The 21,111-nt window shown below is 34.8% G+C and overlaps 2 protein-coding genes across 2 annotated transcripts in view; one reads left to right on the top strand and one right to left on the bottom strand.

The window, feature by feature from the left end:
• Positions 1–594: 594 nt before the first annotated feature.
• On the top strand, positions 595–9,349 carry LOC127951119 (RNA-binding protein MEX3B-like). The gene is made up of 3 exons (XM_052548786.1): positions 595–956; positions 1,736–2,227; positions 6,024–9,349. The coding sequence occupies exons 2-3, from the start codon at positions 1,780–1,782 to the stop codon at positions 7,322–7,324; spliced, it is 1,749 nt and encodes a 582-aa protein (XP_052404746.1). The 5' UTR covers positions 595–956; positions 1,736–1,779; the 3' UTR covers positions 7,325–9,349.
• A 3,315-nt stretch (positions 9,350–12,664) lies between these two features.
• The window catches only part of LOC127951549 (protein unc-13 homolog A-like), a 66,416-nt gene continuing 57,969 nt past the window's right edge, over positions 12,665–21,111 (bottom strand). Inside the window, exons 36-42 of the mRNA XM_052549495.1 lie at positions 19,018–19,074; positions 18,862–18,942; positions 18,615–18,762; positions 17,159–17,215; positions 16,055–16,147; positions 15,817–15,976; positions 12,665–15,093 (exon numbers count right to left, since the gene is read on the bottom strand). Of these exons, the coding sequence (XP_052405455.1) occupies positions 14,802–15,093; positions 15,817–15,976; positions 16,055–16,147; positions 17,159–17,215; positions 18,615–18,762; positions 18,862–18,942; positions 19,018–19,074 (888 nt within the window). The 3' untranslated portion in view covers positions 12,665–14,801. The remainder of the gene's footprint in view (positions 15,094–15,816; positions 15,977–16,054; positions 16,148–17,158; positions 17,216–18,614; positions 18,763–18,861; positions 18,943–19,017; positions 19,075–21,111) is intronic.

The following is a 21,111-nucleotide window of genomic DNA, read 5'->3' as shown; positions in this document are numbered from 1 at the left end:
TGTATTTAATAGTTAAATGTTTATACCTACATTTTACTGCATTTGAAATCATTGTGGAACAAAGAGTTATAAAATACATGTATGAAGTCTAAATCATATTAATATTTAATTAACTATAAAACCAAACAGTAAAATACTATATAATAGTTTTTGTATAGATATAATTATTTTTATTGCAGAATCCGTAAAAATGTACAAGAGTAGGGAAAAGACACGGACGTATATTTATAAAGTACAATCCTACAAAACAAGGAGAGATAAACCCACACAGAGAAAGAAAAGGTGTGATAATATATAAAAAATGTGGCACTCTTTGTTATTTGTAAGTATAAGAGATGGGAAAAAATCAAATTTTGAAAGAAACAGAAGGAAAGACCAAGCAGATGTAAGCCATTTTTAACTTATAAATGAAGAATTTTGTAATCTATATAATGAAATTAACAACATATTCAACAGACAATTGCTTTGGATTTTCATAATACACAATAACATCCTTGAGGACGCAGGAGTGTGTCACGTTTGTAAGACTAGAAACATTTGCAAGTGGCCTTTGAACCCATTGTTGTGCGTCTGTGACGTCAGCGCCGTGAGCGAGCGAGCGAGCGACGCACAGAGAGAGAGAGAGAGAGAGAGAGAGACTGCACACAGACAGACAAAGACACGGCGGAACGAACGGGAGAAAGCGCTGTAATACCTCTGTAGCGTTCCACGCGTGAAAACTACCAGGAAAACAATGAGCAGACCGCTCGAGTGAGCGGTGCCGAGGCGGGACGCGTGATCCGAGCGCGCGCTGGGGGTCGAATTTGACCGCGAATGCTTTTGAAACGAGTATTTTTCCCCAACGCCCCCCAACGATAAACGTTAGCAGCTCCGCTAGCGGTTAGCCATCATCACCATCTCCCTCATCTTCCACAAAACACCCGACACGAGCAGCGAGCGGGACGGGAGCACATCAGGTGAGGGTTTTCCGCTTTATTTAACGCATCTGTGTGGCGGTTTCTTGTTCGCCGGTTTCCGTATCGCCCGCGTGGCGCGCGGCTGAGATCCACAAACAAAGGCGACAATGTGACTGATCGTCTCCGGTTAGCGGCGCGGCTAACAACACTCCAACATCTCCGTTTAAACTCACGAATACGCCGGTTTGGAGTCGCGGGTGTACGCGGCACGTTCCCGCCGCGAAGCTGACTTAATAACGGCCGCTTGTCATGAAATATACGTTAAGCGCGTTGTGAGACTTCAGCGCGGAGCTAATGAGCAGCAGAAACAATGAAGACAAAAGAGACGCGCGCGGTGTGCAGCGCTCGAGAACAACACGCGCACTCGCTCTCTGTGTCACCCCAAACCACAAAACCAGTCAAAGTGGGCTTTTAATTTTTTTTAATTAGATGTATGCATTATTTAAAAGCTGAATAAATAAGTTCAAACTGTTTGTTAGCATAATACGATATTTGTATGAGATACAACTATCTGAATATCTAGAATCTGAGGGTGCAACAAAAAAAAAATCTAAATACTGAGAAAATAGCGCTAAGTTTTGATCTTTTTAACAAGGTAGGCAATTTACAAAATATCTTAATGGGACATTATCATAACTTTATCCTAATGATTTTTGTCACTAAAGAGAAGTAAATAATTTTGAGCCATGCAATGTAATGTTGTCTGTTTCTATAAATAAACCTGTGCTACTGATGACTGTTGTGTGCTGCAGAGTCACTTATGTGTATTTTCTTTCTAGGAAGCGTGCTTGGTTCAGTGTCTGATGCACACGCGGGGACGACTATGCCAAGCCCGTTGTTTCACCCTGACATCATGGACCACGAGATGGTTGTGAGCAGCACTGGACCGTCCGGCGGGGTCACCGAGCAGGAGCCCAGGGACGAGGACCATCAGGAGGCGCTGCGCTTCGCTCTGGATCAGCTGTCACTCATAGCGATGGAGAAGGTCGACTGTCTGGACGGCACCTCGGCCGGTGAGAACTGTAATGGAGGAGGCGGATACATCGACCTGCAGATGCTCGAGCACACCAATGGCTCCCGGGAATCCCCTGGTTCCTGCTCGCCTTCTCCGGAGTACTACGGCCCGGGAGGAGGGGGATACCACATGGCCGGCCCGCACTCCTCCATCCTCGGAGAACAAAGCTCGGTGCTCCGAAAGAGAAGCGTCAACATGACAGAGTGCGTCCCGGTGCCCACGTCAGAGCATGTGGCCGAGATCGTCGGCAGGCAAGGTAATATTTACGACAGTAAACCAACCATGATAAACAATAAATGCGATGCAGTAGAACAATTGGAAAGCATTGCAAGTAATTAGTTGTGTGCAAAATATTAAATTAATCCAAAAGATAAACGAATGCAATGCATTTGAACAATATTAAAGCTTTAAAGGTAGTTATTTGTGTTTAAATTGAGTATTTTAATACTATATTACAAGAGATAACAAACAAATTCAATGCACTTTCTCAATAGGAAAGCATTGCAAGTAGTTATTTGCGTGCAACATATTAAATTTTTCCAAAAGATAAACAAATGCAATGCATTTTAACAGTATGAAAGCACTAAAGGTAGTTATTTGCATACAAAATGGGAACATTCAGTAGTGTTCTTTGTTTCGAGATATATAAAGAATAAATGCAATGTACATTGAATAATATTCCAAAATATGCTAAAAAAATAAGGCAGTCGAACAATATATCAGTATAACCTTACTGGGATCAGTCATGTGACCCCTATGAGGTTGTTTACTGGTTAGCTGCATTGAAAAATTATTGTTTATCTAAATTCTTTGTTCTGGAATAGTAAATTTGAATTTGAGCAACAGGAACATGGTCACTTAAATCGTCTGAGATTGCATGCAAAAGCTGTGATTTGAATATTCACAACTGTTCTGTGTTCCTGGACATCATAAACAAAGCAATGCAGTGCATCAGAACAATAATCTGGTGTTATGAGCACAAGTGAGCTGCTGCATGTTACACATGTGTTAACTTATGCTTCTGTCGTTGTCTCGGGTCGCGTGCACGGGTGTTTTGGTGCTTTTTGTCGTTTTGGCGGATGTTTTCCTTCATAAACCTAAGTAGTGTGTTGGGGGTGGGTGGATGGATGTTGTTGTGGCTGTGGGGTGGAGGAGGGGTTTGGGAGGGGGTCTGCTCAGGTCTACACCAGACAATAGAGACTCGTATCGACCGGTTCTCCCGCCCATCTCTCTGTCTGCTGATGATCGATCTCTGATTGTGTTTAGTTCAGAATCCGTGTTATATGAACGCAGGCAGGGGTCATGTGAGGATACGAGTTATGCAAGTGTAGAGGGCTGGGGCTCGCGCATTTCAGCTCTGATGCTCTTATCTGTTAAACACCCGCGAGAAATCATCTTAAATTGTTTGGTTTATGTAAAACGAGCGTTATTTCTGCGAGCGGCGCGAGGTTTGGTTCGGCGCGGCATTGTTCTCTTTGTTTGAAATGCCATGCGTTCAGCTCCCGCGATGACGTCACAGAGCGACCGCGCCATTGGCTGAGTGATATAAGTCACGCGGATTTAAAGGAACAGCGCACCTCTGTTCTGCCGCTTGATGAGTGTAGAAAACAATCCACGCCAGTAACTTAAATCTCTTTTTTTGTCTGCAATTTATTATCATTTGTATGGATTAGTTTGAGTAAATTATGAACTATTTACAACACTATACTTGCAGGCTTTATGTGACCCTGGACCACAAAACCAGTCATAAATATGTGTGTGTATATGTGTGTGTGTGTGTGTATGTGTATATATATATAATTTAGGGGGGGAGGGAATCATCTTTAAAGTTGTTCAAATGAAGTTCTTAGTAATCCATATTACTTATCAAAAATTAAGTTATGTATTTATGGTAGGAAAGTTACAAAATATCTTCATGGAACATGATCTTTAGTTAATATCCTGATGATTTTTGGCATAAAAGAAAAATTTATAATTTTGACTCATGCAATGTATTGTTGGCTATTGCTACAAATATAGGTCTGTGCCACTGATGACTGCTTCTGTGCTCCAGAGTCACATAGTCCAAGAAATTGTTACTAATATTGAATCGAATTTATAATTTTTATATTCAAGTATGTCCCAAGTATTCAACCTTTTTGACTTTTCTAATTCATAAAAAATGTTAAATGTCCTGACGAATTAATTTTTAAAAGTACATATATACCATTTCAATTAATGAGCTCATTACTAAACTGCATTTTTAATAATCATAAATGTATTCTAAATATATATTTTTAATAAAATATCCATGTATTATTATCCATTACTGAAATGATATAATATGATGTGGATATTCACTTTATGGTTTCTTACAGGCAAAGATGTACCTGATACTGACTTAAATGATCAATAATATACTAGAATTATTGTGATTTACATATTTCCCTAAAACCTTTTAAAAATTCCACTTAAGAATTCTAGCATGATACTACTGGAATAATTTCAGCATTATAATAAATTAAATAATGGCTAATTTAAATAGAATACTTGCATATTTTAGAAACATTAATTAATTTAAAAGTGAAAAGTTTATTTAGGTTATATATATAATAAGTATAATAATCAGCAATGACCTGTGTGATGATGAAGTGATGACTTTCAATATAATAATTCCAGTATGATGATGTGTAATTTTACGTATGTCTTTTGCTAGTTAATTTAAATCGTGATGTGCTGACAAATTAATTTTGAAAAACTGCAGATATACCACATTCTCAATTACAATAATGTCTTGATTACACTAATTATATTACATATTTTTTTATTCATTAATGATGCATACATTTACATATGTCTGTAACCTTTTATCCTCGCTGCTACTTTTAATTCTCTTGTGATGTGTTGAATGAGTTTACAAAAAAAAAAGCTACAGTTTCTCTCTGCGGAAAATATATATTTTACTTGTAGCATGTCAGATAGTTTTATAATAAAAATTCAATAATGACGACTAAAATGGTATTCTAAAATATAGTCGAAACACGGCTTTTATTGATTTGGTTAAACATTTATGATAGTCAAAGTCACTATTGCCTTTTAATAATACACTGGAATTATTATATGAAATATACATATAATTTGCATAATATGCATTTTACTTTTTCTTTTCCCTCAACCTTTTGTCTTTGCTAGTTCACTTTCAGTGCTCCTGTGGTGACATACTTTAAATGTTGTTCCATCTGAGAACACGTGAAAATACCACATTTAATAACTTTTTTTTTTATTCCAAATTCACTTTATAACATCAGTTGAGTGTTTAAAATAAATCCTTCTGTGAGATGATACAGAAAAAGGCACGCAACATAGTATTCTAAGCAGTGATAACTGCATTGTATTATAATGTAATCATTGTATTCAAGTATGATGTATAAATTTACATCTCTCATAATTTGGCTTTACTTTTTTTATTCACTCTTTTTGTCCTTGCTAGTTAATTTTTTCATTTCTGTGGTGTGATGAATACATATTTTTAAAAGTTCAGTATACCACGATGTCTCTCAGATAATTTTTAATTAATGAGCGCATTAGTAAAAACTAGGGCTCTGACAATAAATCGATGCATCGAGAATTGAGTAATTGTTTTGCATCGATTCTATGATTATCGGGAAGCATTATGATTCTCTCTTGAAACTGGGATTATATTAATATTATAAAAGTATAAAAGCCAAGGTGCAAGTATATTTAACCACTTCCTCAACTCAGCCGAACACACAAGTGCTCTTCGTGAGCATTTGAGTTTGTCGATTTATTGTCCCAGCCCTAGTAAGAACTGTAATTTTGTTGTAACTAATAATATTAAAGCATAATACTACTGTAACAAATTAAATTGTTATAATAAGGGTTGCAAAAAGTAGTGGAATATTTCACGTATATTTCGGAAATATTCCAGATATTTTTTAAACTTTCCAGGATTATTTTTTATTTTTTTTGTATTCAACTAGTTACAATGAATAGATCTTTGTCGGTTTGATTCAAATGCAATTGTAATGTTTTTTTTCTAATTTTTGTTGCAGGTTGCAAGATCAAAGCACTCCGTGCGAAAACAAACACCTACATCAAAACCCCGGTGAGAGGAGAAGAGCCCGTGTTCATCGTGACGGGCCGCCGCGAGGACGTGGAAATGGCCAAACGTGAGATTGTCTCGGCGGCTGAGCACTTCTCCATGATCCGCGCCTCGCGCTGCAAAGCCGGCGCAAACAGCCCCGGATCGAGCGGCTCGCTTCCCGGCCCTCCCAATCTCCCAGGACAGACCACCATCCAGGTGCGCGTTCCCTACCGCGTCGTGGGCCTAGTGGTGGGACCCAAAGGAGCCACGATCAAACGCATCCAGCAGCAGACGCACACTTACATCGTGACACCCAGCCGCGAGAAAGACCCTGTATTTGAAGTCACCGGCATGCCTGAGAACGTGGATCGCGCGCGAGAAGAGATCGAAACGCACATTACCTTGCGCACCGGTGCTTTCGTTGACCTCCAAGGCGATAATGACTTCCACAACAATGGGACTGATGTGAGTTTAGAGGGTCTCGGGTCACTCGGTTTGGCCGGTGCACTTTGGTCACGTGCGACTCACTCGGCGCCTCCACCTCCGCCACAGATTAACCATTCGTCGCGCAAAATGTCAACCGAGTCATTCTCGGCGACTCGACGGGCGGCAGATGGCGGGGGAAGCCCGACAAGTCCATTTAGCACGAGCAGCGCCGGCGGGAGCTTCTCCTTCGCGGCTGATTCGACTCAGAATTTGCCGGCTGCGTCTGAAGATCTGGGTTTCGAATTCAGTGCTGCGAATATCTGGGCGCCGTTTGCGAACGGCGGTAAGCAACAGACGCAGACAGTCCGTCGAAACAGCAGCGTCCTCAGCGGAGGAGCTGTAACCCCGCGGCTCTCGCCCGACCCAGATCACCCGCTCGCCCGCCGGGCCCAAAGCGACCCCCTTAGCACGCTCTCCTGGCTCCAAGCGGGCACTGGAAGCTCGTTCTCGGGCGGAAGCAGCAGCAGCGGTGGAAGCAGCACTGGATACTCATCTTGCTCTGCGTCGTCGCTCCCGGGTGGCTCGCCAACTGATTCAGAAGGAGGTGGAAGCGGAGTGGGAATCGCTTCCACTATGTTGGGACGCCTCAAAGCGGGCGGCCTGGCTGGGATGGTGTCTCGGGATTGTTTTGTGTGTTGCGAATGCGAGGTGACCGCTGCGCTCGTTCCATGCGGTCATAACCTCTTCTGCATGGATTGCGCCGGGCAGATCTGCCAGTCGCCGGATCCCGAGTGTCCCGTTTGCCACACTCCTGCCACACAGTGCATCCGGATCTTCTCTTAAAACGAAAACTGCCTTGAGTAATTATTAGATATGACACTATTCCGATTTATTGACAGTAGTAGTAATAATAATAATAATAATAATAATAGCAACAACAGTGACTTTATTACCCACTCAAGTACTTTTCAAACTGCGTCTTATCTTTAGCTATTCATATTCAGTGGGTTGTTTTTCCATTCATGCTTCCGACTTTTTCTACTCGCAGATTTTTCAACTTTTACGCTGCACTTTTTTCTAACGCGTATTCCGTGTTGCCGATGCAGTAGTTTTTAAATTATTTTTGCGTTTTTTTTAATGCGAAAGCTGCGCTCGTTTAGACCAAAACATGAGATATTCCTGTTTTATTGTCGAACACTTAATATTTATACGCGTTACGAGTCGATACGCAATGTGCTAGTGGATGTAGGATCTGAAATCGCTAGAATAGTACATGTTATGAATATCATTACCGTGCATTTTCTCGTTTTGCCACACTACCTTAAAACATTCACGTGTCGGTTCATTCCTGCACTCCAGAAACAGGGTTGATAGTATTTAACAAGAAGTTTTTATCTGTTACAACTTTTCGAATCAAACAGCATATTGAATTATCTTTCGAATGTTTAGTCGTGAATGTGCGCGAGAGCGAATGCGACACACAGAAATGTCTTTCGCTGGAGTTTGCGTCTGTCTTCCGGTCCTTGCGAGAGCGTTTCGTTTACGATTGCTCGACCCCGTACGCTGCCTATGAACAAATCTGTAGTCCTGCCGAACGGTTTTTACACGACAAGCCATGCTTTCACACTCTAAAGGGCTTCCGGTTACACACTACACTTCAGGTTGTCCTAATAAACAGGATGCTAGTCAGCGTGGCAGCTAAATCACCAGGGCTTCCGTATGTTTTAGCAATCCACGAGCTGTTTTTTCCTTGAACACGCAGGACACCGACGTCTTAAAGGGCGTGAATGCGTTTCGGTTTGTACAGGTTTTTTTTTCCTCTAGATGCGGTTTTAGATTTTTCTTTGGCGTGTCTAATATATTAAACGTGCCAGGATTCGAGAGCTAACGGTGCCTTGGTGGTGAAACTCTCACTGCCGGGAACGAAGATTGTGACGTAATCTCTCTCCGCTCTTCCAGTTTTAGTGATTTTTATAGAGAGCCGTGTCGAATCAGAGCTGCTCGTTATCTTCTTTTTGTCCCCAGACGTTGTTAAAAGTAGTGTAATTGGTTGAAAGGTACAAGAAGCAAGTAGTTTTTCCGGTTGTGTGTTTGTGACGTGTTTTGGTTGTGGCAATGAAGGTCATGTTACTAGTGAAGAATTGGCCTGAAGTCGAATGGTTTCCTTTAGTTTCTTTTTCCTCAAACAGGGTTCGCTGAGGACGATCTTTTTGGAAAGACGTCAGACGCTGTTTTCCCATGATTCATTTGTGCCCTAAACTCGCTCGGCTTTTACATTCGCTTTCTTTTGTACGCAGAACCAAAAGCGATTTCAATAACCGGATTTCAGGCTTAATTGTAAATATTCTGAATTACAATCATTGGGATTTGTTTTCAAACGTATGATGGAAAAGGTTAATGTAGTTTTTAAAACACGTATCATTATTTGTAAGTTAAACTCTCTGCATGTCTTGAAGCCGTGAGGCATTAGCGAATAATTTTCTAAAAATGAAAATGACAAAAAAAAAAAAACTTTTTTACACATTTTATTTTTACAATTTATTTGCTTATCTTGACGTAAATATCCCAGATTATAATGTGACCCTTTTATTACAGCAAATTTATCTTTATTTTCCATATTTCTGTTTCCTGTGTACAACATATAGGCAATTTATAACAAAATGAGAAAAAATTATTGAAGAAATTTAAAATTGAAATATATTTTATTTGAAAGTTTATGGACCTTTTAACCGTGAGCTGGAACAATTGTATACACGTATAATTTGAGCTGACTTGACGGTTATAAGAAATGTATCAAGAGTTTTATTTTTTATGCTTCTTTAATAAAATCTTGTTTTTGTTTTCGTTTTTTGTACTGTAAAACAATAATCCTTTGTGTCCGTGTCTTTATTTCTGTGATTATTAATGCTGTATGGCGCATGTGATGATAGATTAGTGTTTGCCTTCAAATCCATTTAACAAGTTATTGTTTTTTACCTTGTTCGTTAGTAAGAAAAGTCTTATTAAAGTTAAATTAAACTAAAACGGCCAAACTTTTGGTACTTGAAGTAAAATAAATGCATTTCTTATTATAATTTTTATTTTATCTTGCAGTACTATTTATTTATTTGTATTATAATTGAGTTTTATTGAATGTTTTTTGGGGGGCATTTTAGTAAAAATAATTAGTCTATATAGTTTTTATTCATTTTCGTTTGAAGGTTATGTAAATATTTTTAATCATTTAAAATTTTGTAATCCATCTATATATATATATATATTTTTTTTACGTTTTTTTTTATATGCGTTTGTATTTTTATTTCAGTTTTAGCCATTTACGTGCTTTTAATTACTCAAATTTAAAATAATGAAAATATGAATTTCTTCGGCAACTAGTTTTTTTTTTATATTTAAATTTTTTTGATAGTTTTAGTTAACTATAATAACCTTATGAAGGTCTGTCTTCTTAAATACTCAATAAGATGTTTACTGAATTAGTTTTAAATATTAAACATTACAACAGAATATTAGCTACAAATAATATCACAGTAGAATGCTTTAAAAGCAAGTAAATTCTCAGTTACATTTCCATTAACATCACATACATATTCAATATACAACGCATACAGATTAACCAGTGTGAAGTATTATTACCAAAGGAAATCTTATAAGAGAAAAATGTAATCAGAAAAGACGGGTTAAAGGAGACCCATTTTCCCAATAATGACTGGGACATTTTATAATAAATGTGATTAAGTTCGTAAACAAAAAATAAGCATTGAGCTCCCTGCTGATGCGGGTGTTTAATTAAATTAAAATTCATGCATTTAGCAGACGCTTTTACCCAAAGCGACTTACAGTGCATTCAGGCTAACAATTTTTACCTATCGTGCGTTTCCTGGGAATCAAACTCGCAACATTACGCTTGCTAACGCAATGCTCTACCACTTGAGCTACAGGAACACTTTAATAAGACGAGAAACAGTTGGTTGATCATTATTGTTTTAATAGGGAGCAAATGCTGCAGTAATCCACGATCATCCTCATTAAGAACAATCAAAATGGTTAAAAATTAAATTAGAAACGTTCTCAGTATAAAAACACCCGTTCATGCGACATTCATATCAGAGACACAGTTCACAAGCTCTTCTTTTGGGAAATCAACGGTGAAGTCAATGGTCAATAAGTGGCAACTTAACACTTTGAGACTGTTTACTGGCTTCCCATCATGCACTGCAGTGTCTGCGCTCATGCACGCATGCATATGAGTTTCTTCATGCCTGTTTGTGCTTCAGCATGTGTGTGTAATGTGATTTAAATCACGTCTCTCTGATGACAAAGGCTTGTGTGAATCAACATTCAATGGCTGCGTTGCGTTTGGATTCAGAGGAAATCATATTTCACACAACAAAAAACATCAGCGATAATATTATGTAACATAATAATAGCAAGCAGATGATGTCAGCCATAAAGTAATTTCAAACCTAAAAAATAAAATTAATAAAATATGAAATATGTTTAACCAAATATTTATATTTGCTAATATTATTAGATTTTTTTTAATCCAATTATCTTTTAAATTGTTTAATGTAAACATGTAGGCAGCCTAGATGACATCAGCTGAAAAAAAAAAATTGTTTCAAACTTCGAAAATAAAATATAGATTTTTGAAGAAAATTAAATTAAAATAAAACAAAAATGAAATCGGCTGTAAAAAAAAAGAAAATTTTCAAACTAAAATAATAAAAAAATTTTAAGAAAATAAAATAGGAATTCAGCTGTAAAGTTTCCAAAGTGGTGCATAATTACAAGAAAAACTTAAAAATATGAAAATAAATTTTAAAATATATATTTTTAAACCTGACATCACCTGTAAAGTCATTACACATTCAGCACAAAATCATGAAGCTTAAAAAAATAATGCTAAAATATATATACATTTTAAAACCTGTATGGCATTGACAAATAGCCGGCTTTGATGATGTCAGCCATAAAATAAAGCTGTTTTGGAGGCAGCACAAAATTATGAATACAAACTTAAAAAAAAATAAAAAATTCTTTAGTGCAGTTGAATCATTGTGAATTACAACAGGCACATGTAAAAAGGAAGTAAATAATAGACTCACAGCCATGAGATTAATTCTAATAACAGCATGTATGTACAGCGATTACAACTGCAAACACTTGACATTGTAAACATGTGAAATCAGTTTAAATCAAACCGGAAACTAACTTTACAAAGACACTTAATTGCACTGTGGTTTAATCTAAAACAGCAGACGAACGGTGAACACTGATCATCTCTCATTTAAAGGGATAGTTCACCTCAAAATCACACCTCGCCCTCATGAAGAGTGCCATTAAAGTCCATCTGATGACTTCTAGTTTTCTGAGAGGACACGAGCAGATTATTTTCTAATTCGGAAGAAATATTGCTCTGGAATAGCATGAGGGTGAATGATTGTTTTTGGCGAATTATTCCTGTAATGCATTCATAAAGAGTTTGAGTCCAGTGTATTGCTCCAGAATTATGCATTTCTTAAGAAGACTCACAACAAAGCAGTTCCAACACGACACAGCAGTCAAAAACATGAAGACGAAAACATTTCTGCCCTTATAATAATCAGACTGAATGTCAGAAGTGCCTTTTGTGTTTCAAACCTCGATGCAGTGTCAACAAACAGGGTTTTTATAGTCAAAACTACAATCTTAAAAAAAAATAGCTTTTACTTGGAATTTTTTTTTTAATAATTTTATTTCACCTAGTTGATAAGGGAACATTTATTTTAGTGTAACGTGATGTACTAAAATAACTAAAATTTAGATAAGAAATGTATATAAAAAAAATTGTTTATAAAATATTATTTAAAAAATGTAGACATGTAAACAAAAAGCAATAAAAATTACAAAAAAATTAATCAAACTTTAAAATTAAGATGAAAACAGCATATATATATATTTATGTATAATAAACAAATATTAACAAAAACTATAATATTATATCAATGATACTAAAAAACACTGTTTCAGAGGCAACACAAAATTATGAAGACAAACTTAAAAAAATTATGGTTTCTGTTTTTGCTAACTATAAATGGAATACATACACACATATATATATATATATATATATATATATATATATATATATATATATATATATATATATATATATATATATATATATATACATGCACTACTTGAAATAAAAAAACTTAAAATGAATTCTAAAAAACATTTTCACTTCACCAATATAACTAAAATTAAATAAAAATTCATTAAATCTACTGCAAAAATGTATAAAGAACACAAAAAAATTAAAAACAACAAAAAATTTAAGCATAATTTTAAAATATAAAAATGAACAATATAGCAGTTTCACTGCACAACAATCACTTCTGACACATCAGCCTGGAAGAATATAAACTCCTCCTCCTCCATCATTACTGAGTGTTTCTGGATGCTCTGCAGAGAAAAGATGTAGCTCCACAAACAAACAAACAAAAGGCCCATAATGCACAGCGTGTGCTCTGTAGTGAGTCACAGTGTAGGTAAGGCTCATCTTCACATGCTGGAGACGAGAGACAGACACCAAGAGCACGAGACTACATGCAGAAAGTGCAAAATATTCCAGAGAGAGCAAACCAATCGAAGCCCGAGTCAGCGGATATGCTTCTGGGCGTCTCAAGGCCGCAATGCATTGTGGGTAACATTTGTGCATGTGAAGGCAAATGTTTTTTTATCACGAGGAGTATTGCATCATCTCAACATTATCATCTTGTGTGTTCACGTCAAGTCAGAATCGATCTGAAAGAACAAACAAAAGCCGGTTTATAAGTGCTTCTCATAAGTTTCGTATAAATTACATTTTTTAATACACATTATAAGCAACTTATGTTAATGTGGAGCAGCATTTTGTGAGACACTAAAATCACGAGCAGCTCGCGTGTAAATGAACACAGTGCTGCGCTTTATTTATTGCATTTTAATTTAATATTTTATAAATCATGCAGCTCCAGTACCTTTCAAGACTTGTTAAAATTGCGCACACTCTGATTTGACGTGAACTGAACCTTCAGCAGTATTGTGATCTCTGATTGGTCAGGTTTGTCTGTAATGCACCAATAAGAGACAGCGTAACATTAAACCAGCGTTGTGCTAAAGGTTAGGGCTGTGTGTAAAACTTAAACGTGGCCCTGGAGTGCAAAACAAAGTGTGTAGAATTAAATCTACTTTGAGAATGTTACAGTCAACATGAAAGAGCATTTTCAGACCCACTTTACTTCCATAATGTGACATTTCTAAGTAAAAACAGGATTTATAATGAGAAAAAGGGCAGGACTTTTGAACAAATAAACATTTATCATTTAAACTTAACTAACTCGATGTACTTGACTAAAGTTGAAACAATTAATTATAAAAATTTGAGTTTAAAATGAGTTAATTCTCAATATTTAATTTTGACTTTTTTTATTTAATGATTTTAGTTTTCTCGAAACGATGACTTTTTTTTCATAATTTAACAAGTTTAATCTCAACAAATAATTGTCACTTTTTTTCTCAAAATGTAACGATTTGTTCTCTCGAAATATTACTTTTTTGTCTCGTAATTTAATGTTTTTTTTTTTACATTTAATTTAGACTTTATTTTCGTAAGTAAATTTTTCTCACAAGTTTTTTTTCTTGAAACACTACTTTTTTCTCGAAATGTAATGAATTAAATCTCGCAATGTTGTTTTTAAATTATTTATAATTGCAATTATATAATTATAATTTTAGTTTCATTTTGTTTAGTCATTTTCGTAAAAAATATCTCTACACCCTTTTTTATTAATTTCACTTAAGTTTTAGTTTATTTTATGATCAAATGAAATATGATTTTATGAAATAAAAGCAAAACTACATAGACTTTAAAAAAAATATACAGATTATAAAAACACAACAAAATGATTACAACTTTAAATGATGTTTTGATTTATCCTAATAGTCTGTTATGGAAGTAAACGGGGGTCAAAGTTATGAAGAGTCTATTTGCAAAACCAGATGACTCCTTTTATTTAATGTCAAAAATCTTGTTTTTTATTATTCTATCATGTTTTTACTTGTGCTAGTCAGCTAGTGTTTTTAAGTTATTTTTTTCCTAATCAAAATAACCCCGAACTGCACTTTGATGGAGATTAACTGGAATGCACAATGACAAAACTAGATTTGTGAGCGATCTCAACTCTTCGTATCTTTGTCAGGAGTTGATGTTGCATGAATCCCGTGGGATCGCACATGTGTCTGGGTTTAGCAGCTGTGTGCTGTGGGACAGTTTGCTTTCGTTTGGTGCTTTTCCACCTCAGCTGCCCCTTCCCTCCTCGGCCGAGCGCTGGTCAGACTTCAGCTTGACGAACTCTTTGGCCACCTCGTCGTTGTTGCGCTGCGAGAGGATGCGGAGCACGGTGAGCCCCGTCTCGTCCATGTGGATGCGTTTGCCGAGTGGGAGCCAGACGGCGGCGCTGCTTCTGGACGTCAGCTCCTTCAGCTGAAGCACAGCCATCCCCACGGTCCGGTCCTCACGCGCGAAACAGTAATCCTTCACACACACCTGCAGCTCGTAACCCTCGGGACCCAGCTCACTGCCCAGCACACTAGAGATGGAGCGAGACAGATCTGTGAGGTTTAGAACACTCCGTGGTCTCTCTGAATGCTGGATTCTGATTGGCTGACTTCTACAAAGTTACTTTAATCATTGCTCTATATTAATGCACTGCTTTAACTGATGCACACACAGAGTGTGAGAGAGACGGAGATGAAGATCGCACATAAAATGTGCATGGCAATACATATAAATAATGAAAGTTAATTTTTATGCAGTTATGTTATAAAAATATGGATTGGATTACTTAATTATTGATAAAACTGAAAAAACTTGACAGAAAATAACTAAAAATACATTATATATTTATATTGTTAGGAAAATGCCATCATCAATTACTGCCATCATAATCCTATTTAAAAAACCTTTAGTAGCAGAAAAATCAATTATAAAACATTTCTAATTCAAATTGCAATTTCTAAACAATTATTACAAATTTTTATAAAATGGAAAAATAAATAAAAACAACTGTACTGACTAAATACATTATAAAATTATATTATATATATATATATATTTTATATATTTAATTCATAAATTAATGGCATCATAAACCCATTTTGAAAATCAATTATTTGGATAAAGAATTTAAAAAAAAATCTATAATAAACTATGTCCTCGTAAATTAATAATAATCATCAGGATAGTGGATAAATATTGTCGCTTCATAAAAATGTCATATTATGAAGAGTTAATCATACGGTTACAAACGTACAACTGGAAGGATTCGGCAAACTTCGGAGACCAGCTGTTGTTCTTGGATTTGGTGGCAAACTTCCTCTTCTTGTCGCTGAGGTGCGGCCCGATGATGTAAACCTCCACGAAGGGCCGGAATATTCCCTGCGTCTGCCAGCGAAGCTCATTGGCTGCCACAACTGTCAATCAAACACCTCATTAACATGATCCTGACACGGACACAGACAGAAACAGAAACAGAGCAGAAACACAAGCACCTTTAACTGTGATCTTGTGTCCTCCTGTGCTCGGGTCACTGAAGATCTCCACGGTCATAGACACCTCACCCACCGCGTCCTCCACGCCTGAGGCTGAGCAACAGGTCAAAGGTCACAACACATTTAAAAAAAGATTTAAAGTGCATTTAGGAACATATTGTGCACTGCATTCACTTTACACTCTTAAAAATAAAGATGCTTTATTATAGAACGACCTTTTCCAAAAATCTCTATGGCATCTTTTAAGCACCTTTATTTCTACAGTATTTCTTTTATTTCCAACCTTTCTGTTGAAGCAAAGTTCACAGCATTTCACGTGAGTTATGGCAAAATAAAAGCATTATGATTTCATATGTTAATTCTTGAGGGTCTGAACATTGTGAAAAGTGAAGAATTTAAGACATTGATATTAGTATTACTACGAATATTATAAAATATAACAATTTTATAATACAACAGTTGTCATTTAATAGTTAAACTCAAAGTGTATGATGGAATAATCACAATGCTCATACAGTCCTATAATTAATTTAAAAACAATCAAATATTTGAGAAAATAAGTCGTGCAGTTCTATATATAATAATACTTTTATATAAAAATAGGATTCAACACTTACTAAAATATTAAATATTTTATATTTTTTAACTTGCATGAAATCTCACCTTTAACCTTTAACCAGAGAACTGTAAACATGCGAATGTCTCTTTAAATGATTGAAATATTTACATATTATATTAACTATTACCTTCCCCAACACTGATAGTAACTAGTTAAAATCATTTTTTATATGCAACTCCTTATGAAATTTTAACAATTTATCTTCTTTAATTTGTTTTTATAACAATTGTGGCCAATTTCAAGCTACCGAAGTATGAGTAATCATTTTAGTTTACCATAATAATAATAACAACAAGCATATGTGTTGTATTTCCTAGACATTATTATTACCAGAGTACATTTTTTGTTAGGTAAACCATGCAAAACATCTTTTAGTTTTGTGTAAATCCTCACACTCGAGATGGAGAACTAGACGATCTTCACATGAATATGGATTAATATCTGCATCCGTGAATATAAATGAGCGTAGAGCCGCAGATACGTACCCTTCTCTGGATAAACATCCTCACTGTGAGTGTATCGAACGCCTTTACCGCCGTGAACTACACACAAGAGAAGAGCAGTAAACATCACTAACAGGAAACCAGAGTCAGTAATGAGAGTTTAGAGCTCAGATCATCAGGTGAGAAATGTCTGAACTTTACTTTGCAAAAATCTCCATTGAATCTGATTGCTGTGGATCTAAAGCAGAGGAGCGGGGGCCACTAGGGGGCCTCAGCGAGCTTCCCAAAAGGGCAACAAGATGCCTTACATTTATTTTAAATAAAACAAACAAAAAAAGGTTTAAAAAAGCAAGAACAAGATGGAATCTAAAATAATATTTTTTATTTTAATTAATTCCCTTAAGAACCAGGACTCGCATGTTCTAGGATGGCCTGGATATACTCTATGTGTGACTTCTGCCATAGAAATAAATAAATATTGTAAAATATTTTATATCAACTTAGAATAAAAAATATATATATATATATGTAAAAAGAAAATATATAATAAAAAATTATAATATATTTTTTAAATAAAGTTATACAAGTATTATCTTGTCTTTTATATAAAACTATGTTTAAATATACCATAACTGAATAAATTAATGTAATCAAATTGATATTGTTTTTGCCAATGTTTGTGTAAATTTCTGTGTAAAAAATAAATAAATAAAAAAATCTGAAAAATACAAAAAGTTTAACGTAATATATTTTATACAACCATTTATATAATAACCTATATGACTAGAAAAATATGTTTAAACAAAAAATTGCATACTAGACAAGTCATATAAATTCATTGGGAATAACAAGTGTGAACCATTACGAGCATTCAGTTATTAAGATTATGGATTTTCATCATTTTAATTATCCATAATTTATTAATTATTGCAATGTACAGCCACTCCTAGATTCAGTAAATACCTAAATTTATATTGAGCATATATATGTGTCCCTGGAGCACAAAAGCAATCTCAAGTCTCTGGGGTATATCTGTAGCAATAGCCAAAAAACATTGTATGGGTCAAAATTATAAATTTTTCTTTTATGCCAAAAATCATTAAGATATTAAGATCATGTTCCTTGAAGAAATTTAGTAAATGTCATACTGTAAATACTGTTTGTATGAAGCCCCTCCCTCAGAAATATGCGGTGGGCTCTGATTGGTTAGCTGGCCCACAGTGTGTTGTGATTGGCTGATCTGCCAGAGTGCATCTATACATCACACCCCTCAGCTTTTTGTGCTTTTGTGCTCTGCTTGTGATGTAAACAATGACATCATCAAAATAAGTGAAGAGGAGCTTTGTTGCATGTTCTCGGGGGCGGGGTTTATGAGGGTTTGTGATGTCACAAACCCAGGAAGTAGCTCGTTGTAGTTCCTTAAGCCATTTTTGTAGTCATCAAACTGCCTTAATTTTAAAAAGACGATATCTATGTTTGCGCTGAACTTCCAGCGTACCCTGAGTGTGCTGCGACTGGACGAACTTCCGGATGAGTTTATCTGTGGCCTGCGTGTAGAGAGACAGAGCATAGCGCAGAGACTGAAGATCAGGACTCTTCTCCAGAAACGTCTTCTTCAGACCCACACCCCCTGCGTGGAAGTATTGCTGTCAGACACACACACACACACACACACCATCAGCATTAGTGTTGATTCCCTTCACAAAAACTAACTCTGAGAACAGACAGATCTGATTCACTCGTACCTTAATAGTGTCCAGAGCAAGCTCGATGACTGCACACTGTTTAGGGCTCAGCGCTTTGGCCTCTTCTCGCACCATGTGCTCCTGTAAGACACAAAGAGCTTTTACTCGTCTGTGTCTTTATAAAAGTTTAGAGAGGTGAAGTCCAGCTGAACGCACCTTTAGTTTGGAGAGCTGACCCAACTCTTTAGCAGCGTTGAAGATGAGCTGTGTGCCCTACAGACACAAACACACACACACACACACACACACACACATCAGAGGGCATTGCAAAGCATTTTTATCAACATATTTTGTATTCAAGAATTGTGATCAGTTACACAAACACCAACACTTTCTCTCACAGTTACTGAAAAGAGAAGCTTCCTACGATTACAGCAGATCACATTAGTGTCATTTTGAGTTCAAGAAAAGCTACAAAAACAAAAATGTTAAATCTAAATAAATGTTAAAATAAAAAAAACAGATCAAAATAAAACATTTAAAAAAAATATTAAATATTTTATTTGTTCACCTGCATGTCATATGACCATTTGGAGTTCATGAAAAGCTAATTATTAAATTATAAAAATGTTAAATTAAAATAAATGATTAAATCACAAAATAATAATTTAAATAAATACATACAATTTAATATCTAAATATTTAATGTTGAAATTAAATATATAATTATATTTATTAGCGTTTAATTTAATATGATTATTTATTATGATTAAAGTATTTTACCATACAAAATATTTATTAGATGATAATTTATGTAAAATTAATTTATAACTATCCAGACAAGACTATGAAAATGTAAACTGTTGATGTAAAAAAAAAAAAAAAATTATAAAAACTACTGATTAATATGAACACTGAAGCATGCATTTATTATTATTATTATTTAGATAATTTTGTAATTATTTTCTGATATATGCTGCATTCACAACTACACAGTGGCATCCAGACCAGGTTTTTTATATATATATATAATTTACATACTATAATTTTTTTATTAATATTTTGATTTACATTTTTATTTGTAAGTTTTTTTGAGTTATAGTTTTAATAATTATACAGTTTTTTTTTTTACATCTGTATTAGTTTTAAAAAAAGTCTATATGATCTTATTCATTTTTATTTCAGTTTTAATTATTTTAGTATATTTCAAGTTAATTATATATTTTTTAAGATTTTATTTCAGTTAGTATTATTTCTTATTTCAAGTAATAAATACGTTTTTATTGGTAAAATTATAATTTGATTGTATTTTTAGTTCTGGATAATAATCCTGATGCAGTCTCAATCTGCTGGATTAGAGTTACATGTGCGTGAAGGACAGAGAAAGAGGAAGCTGTGAGAGGGAGACAGGAAGTCCAGGCTGAGTGCTGACAGGAAATGAAGAAGACAGTCTGTCGTGCATCATGCTAGAGTTTCACAGAGACACAGACGGACTGGAGACAGAGCAACAGAATCAAACGCTGTTATACTTACAATCATCTGGAGAAAGATGAATGATGAGAGAAATAAGAGAAGAATGAAAATCACCACACACACACACACACACACACACACTTCTCTAAAGGACACCAATCTGTTTATCAGATGCTTTAACACATGATGGATTAGAAATGCTCTTGCAGACAGCAACTTCACATAAATATTGCAACACATACAAATATTTATAAATATACATTTTCCAATTAGGATATTTTATTAAAATATTTATTATAATATCTAATTATTGCATTTTATTTTTGAATTAGTATTGTCTAAATTATAAATGTAATAAATTTAAATGTATATTATCATAAATACACTGATACATTTATATAATAAATATAATATAATAAAGACATTTAAATTAAAAATATATGCATTTGTCCACCATATTGGATTCATGTTAACCCCACAAAATATATTTCTTACTTTTTATTGTTTTATTATTTGTATCCAACAAACTTTTTATGGCAATAAAAAATATGAAATTAATGTGCTATTAAAATAAACAATTTGCTTCTTTATTCAATACTAGTTATTATATCTACTGAATTAATTCTAAATGTAATTATTACTTAAATTATATTTACCTACTTAAATTCTATTACATTTAATTAAATTAAATTATATTTTATGTATGTATATATATATTAATGCGTTTTTAGGTAATTGAAGAATGTAACTAATAATATGATTTAATAATAATAATAAAATATTTAATGTAGTATAATATAAAAATATAATATATTTAAATCATATAATAATTAAACC

The sequence above is a fragment of the Carassius gibelio genome, chromosome B2, assembly GCF_023724105.1.
Source record: "Carassius gibelio isolate Cgi1373 ecotype wild population from Czech Republic chromosome B2, carGib1.2-hapl.c, whole genome shotgun sequence".
NCBI lineage: Eukaryota > Metazoa > Chordata > Actinopteri > Cypriniformes > Cyprinidae > Carassius > Carassius gibelio.
Note: the sequence above shows the minus strand (reverse complement) of the source record. Positions and strands in the feature narration are given on the sequence as shown.

Bases quoted from the DNA above. Each gene is read 5' to 3' on its own strand.
- LOC127951119 (XM_052548786.1), top strand. From the start codon at position 1,780: ATGCCAAGCCCGTTGTTTCACCCTGACATCATGGACCACGAGATGGTT. The intron at 2,228-6,023 runs GTAATATTTACG...TTTTTGTTGCAG, and splicing joins CGAGATCGTCGGCAGGCAAG to GTTGCAAGATCAAAGCACTC.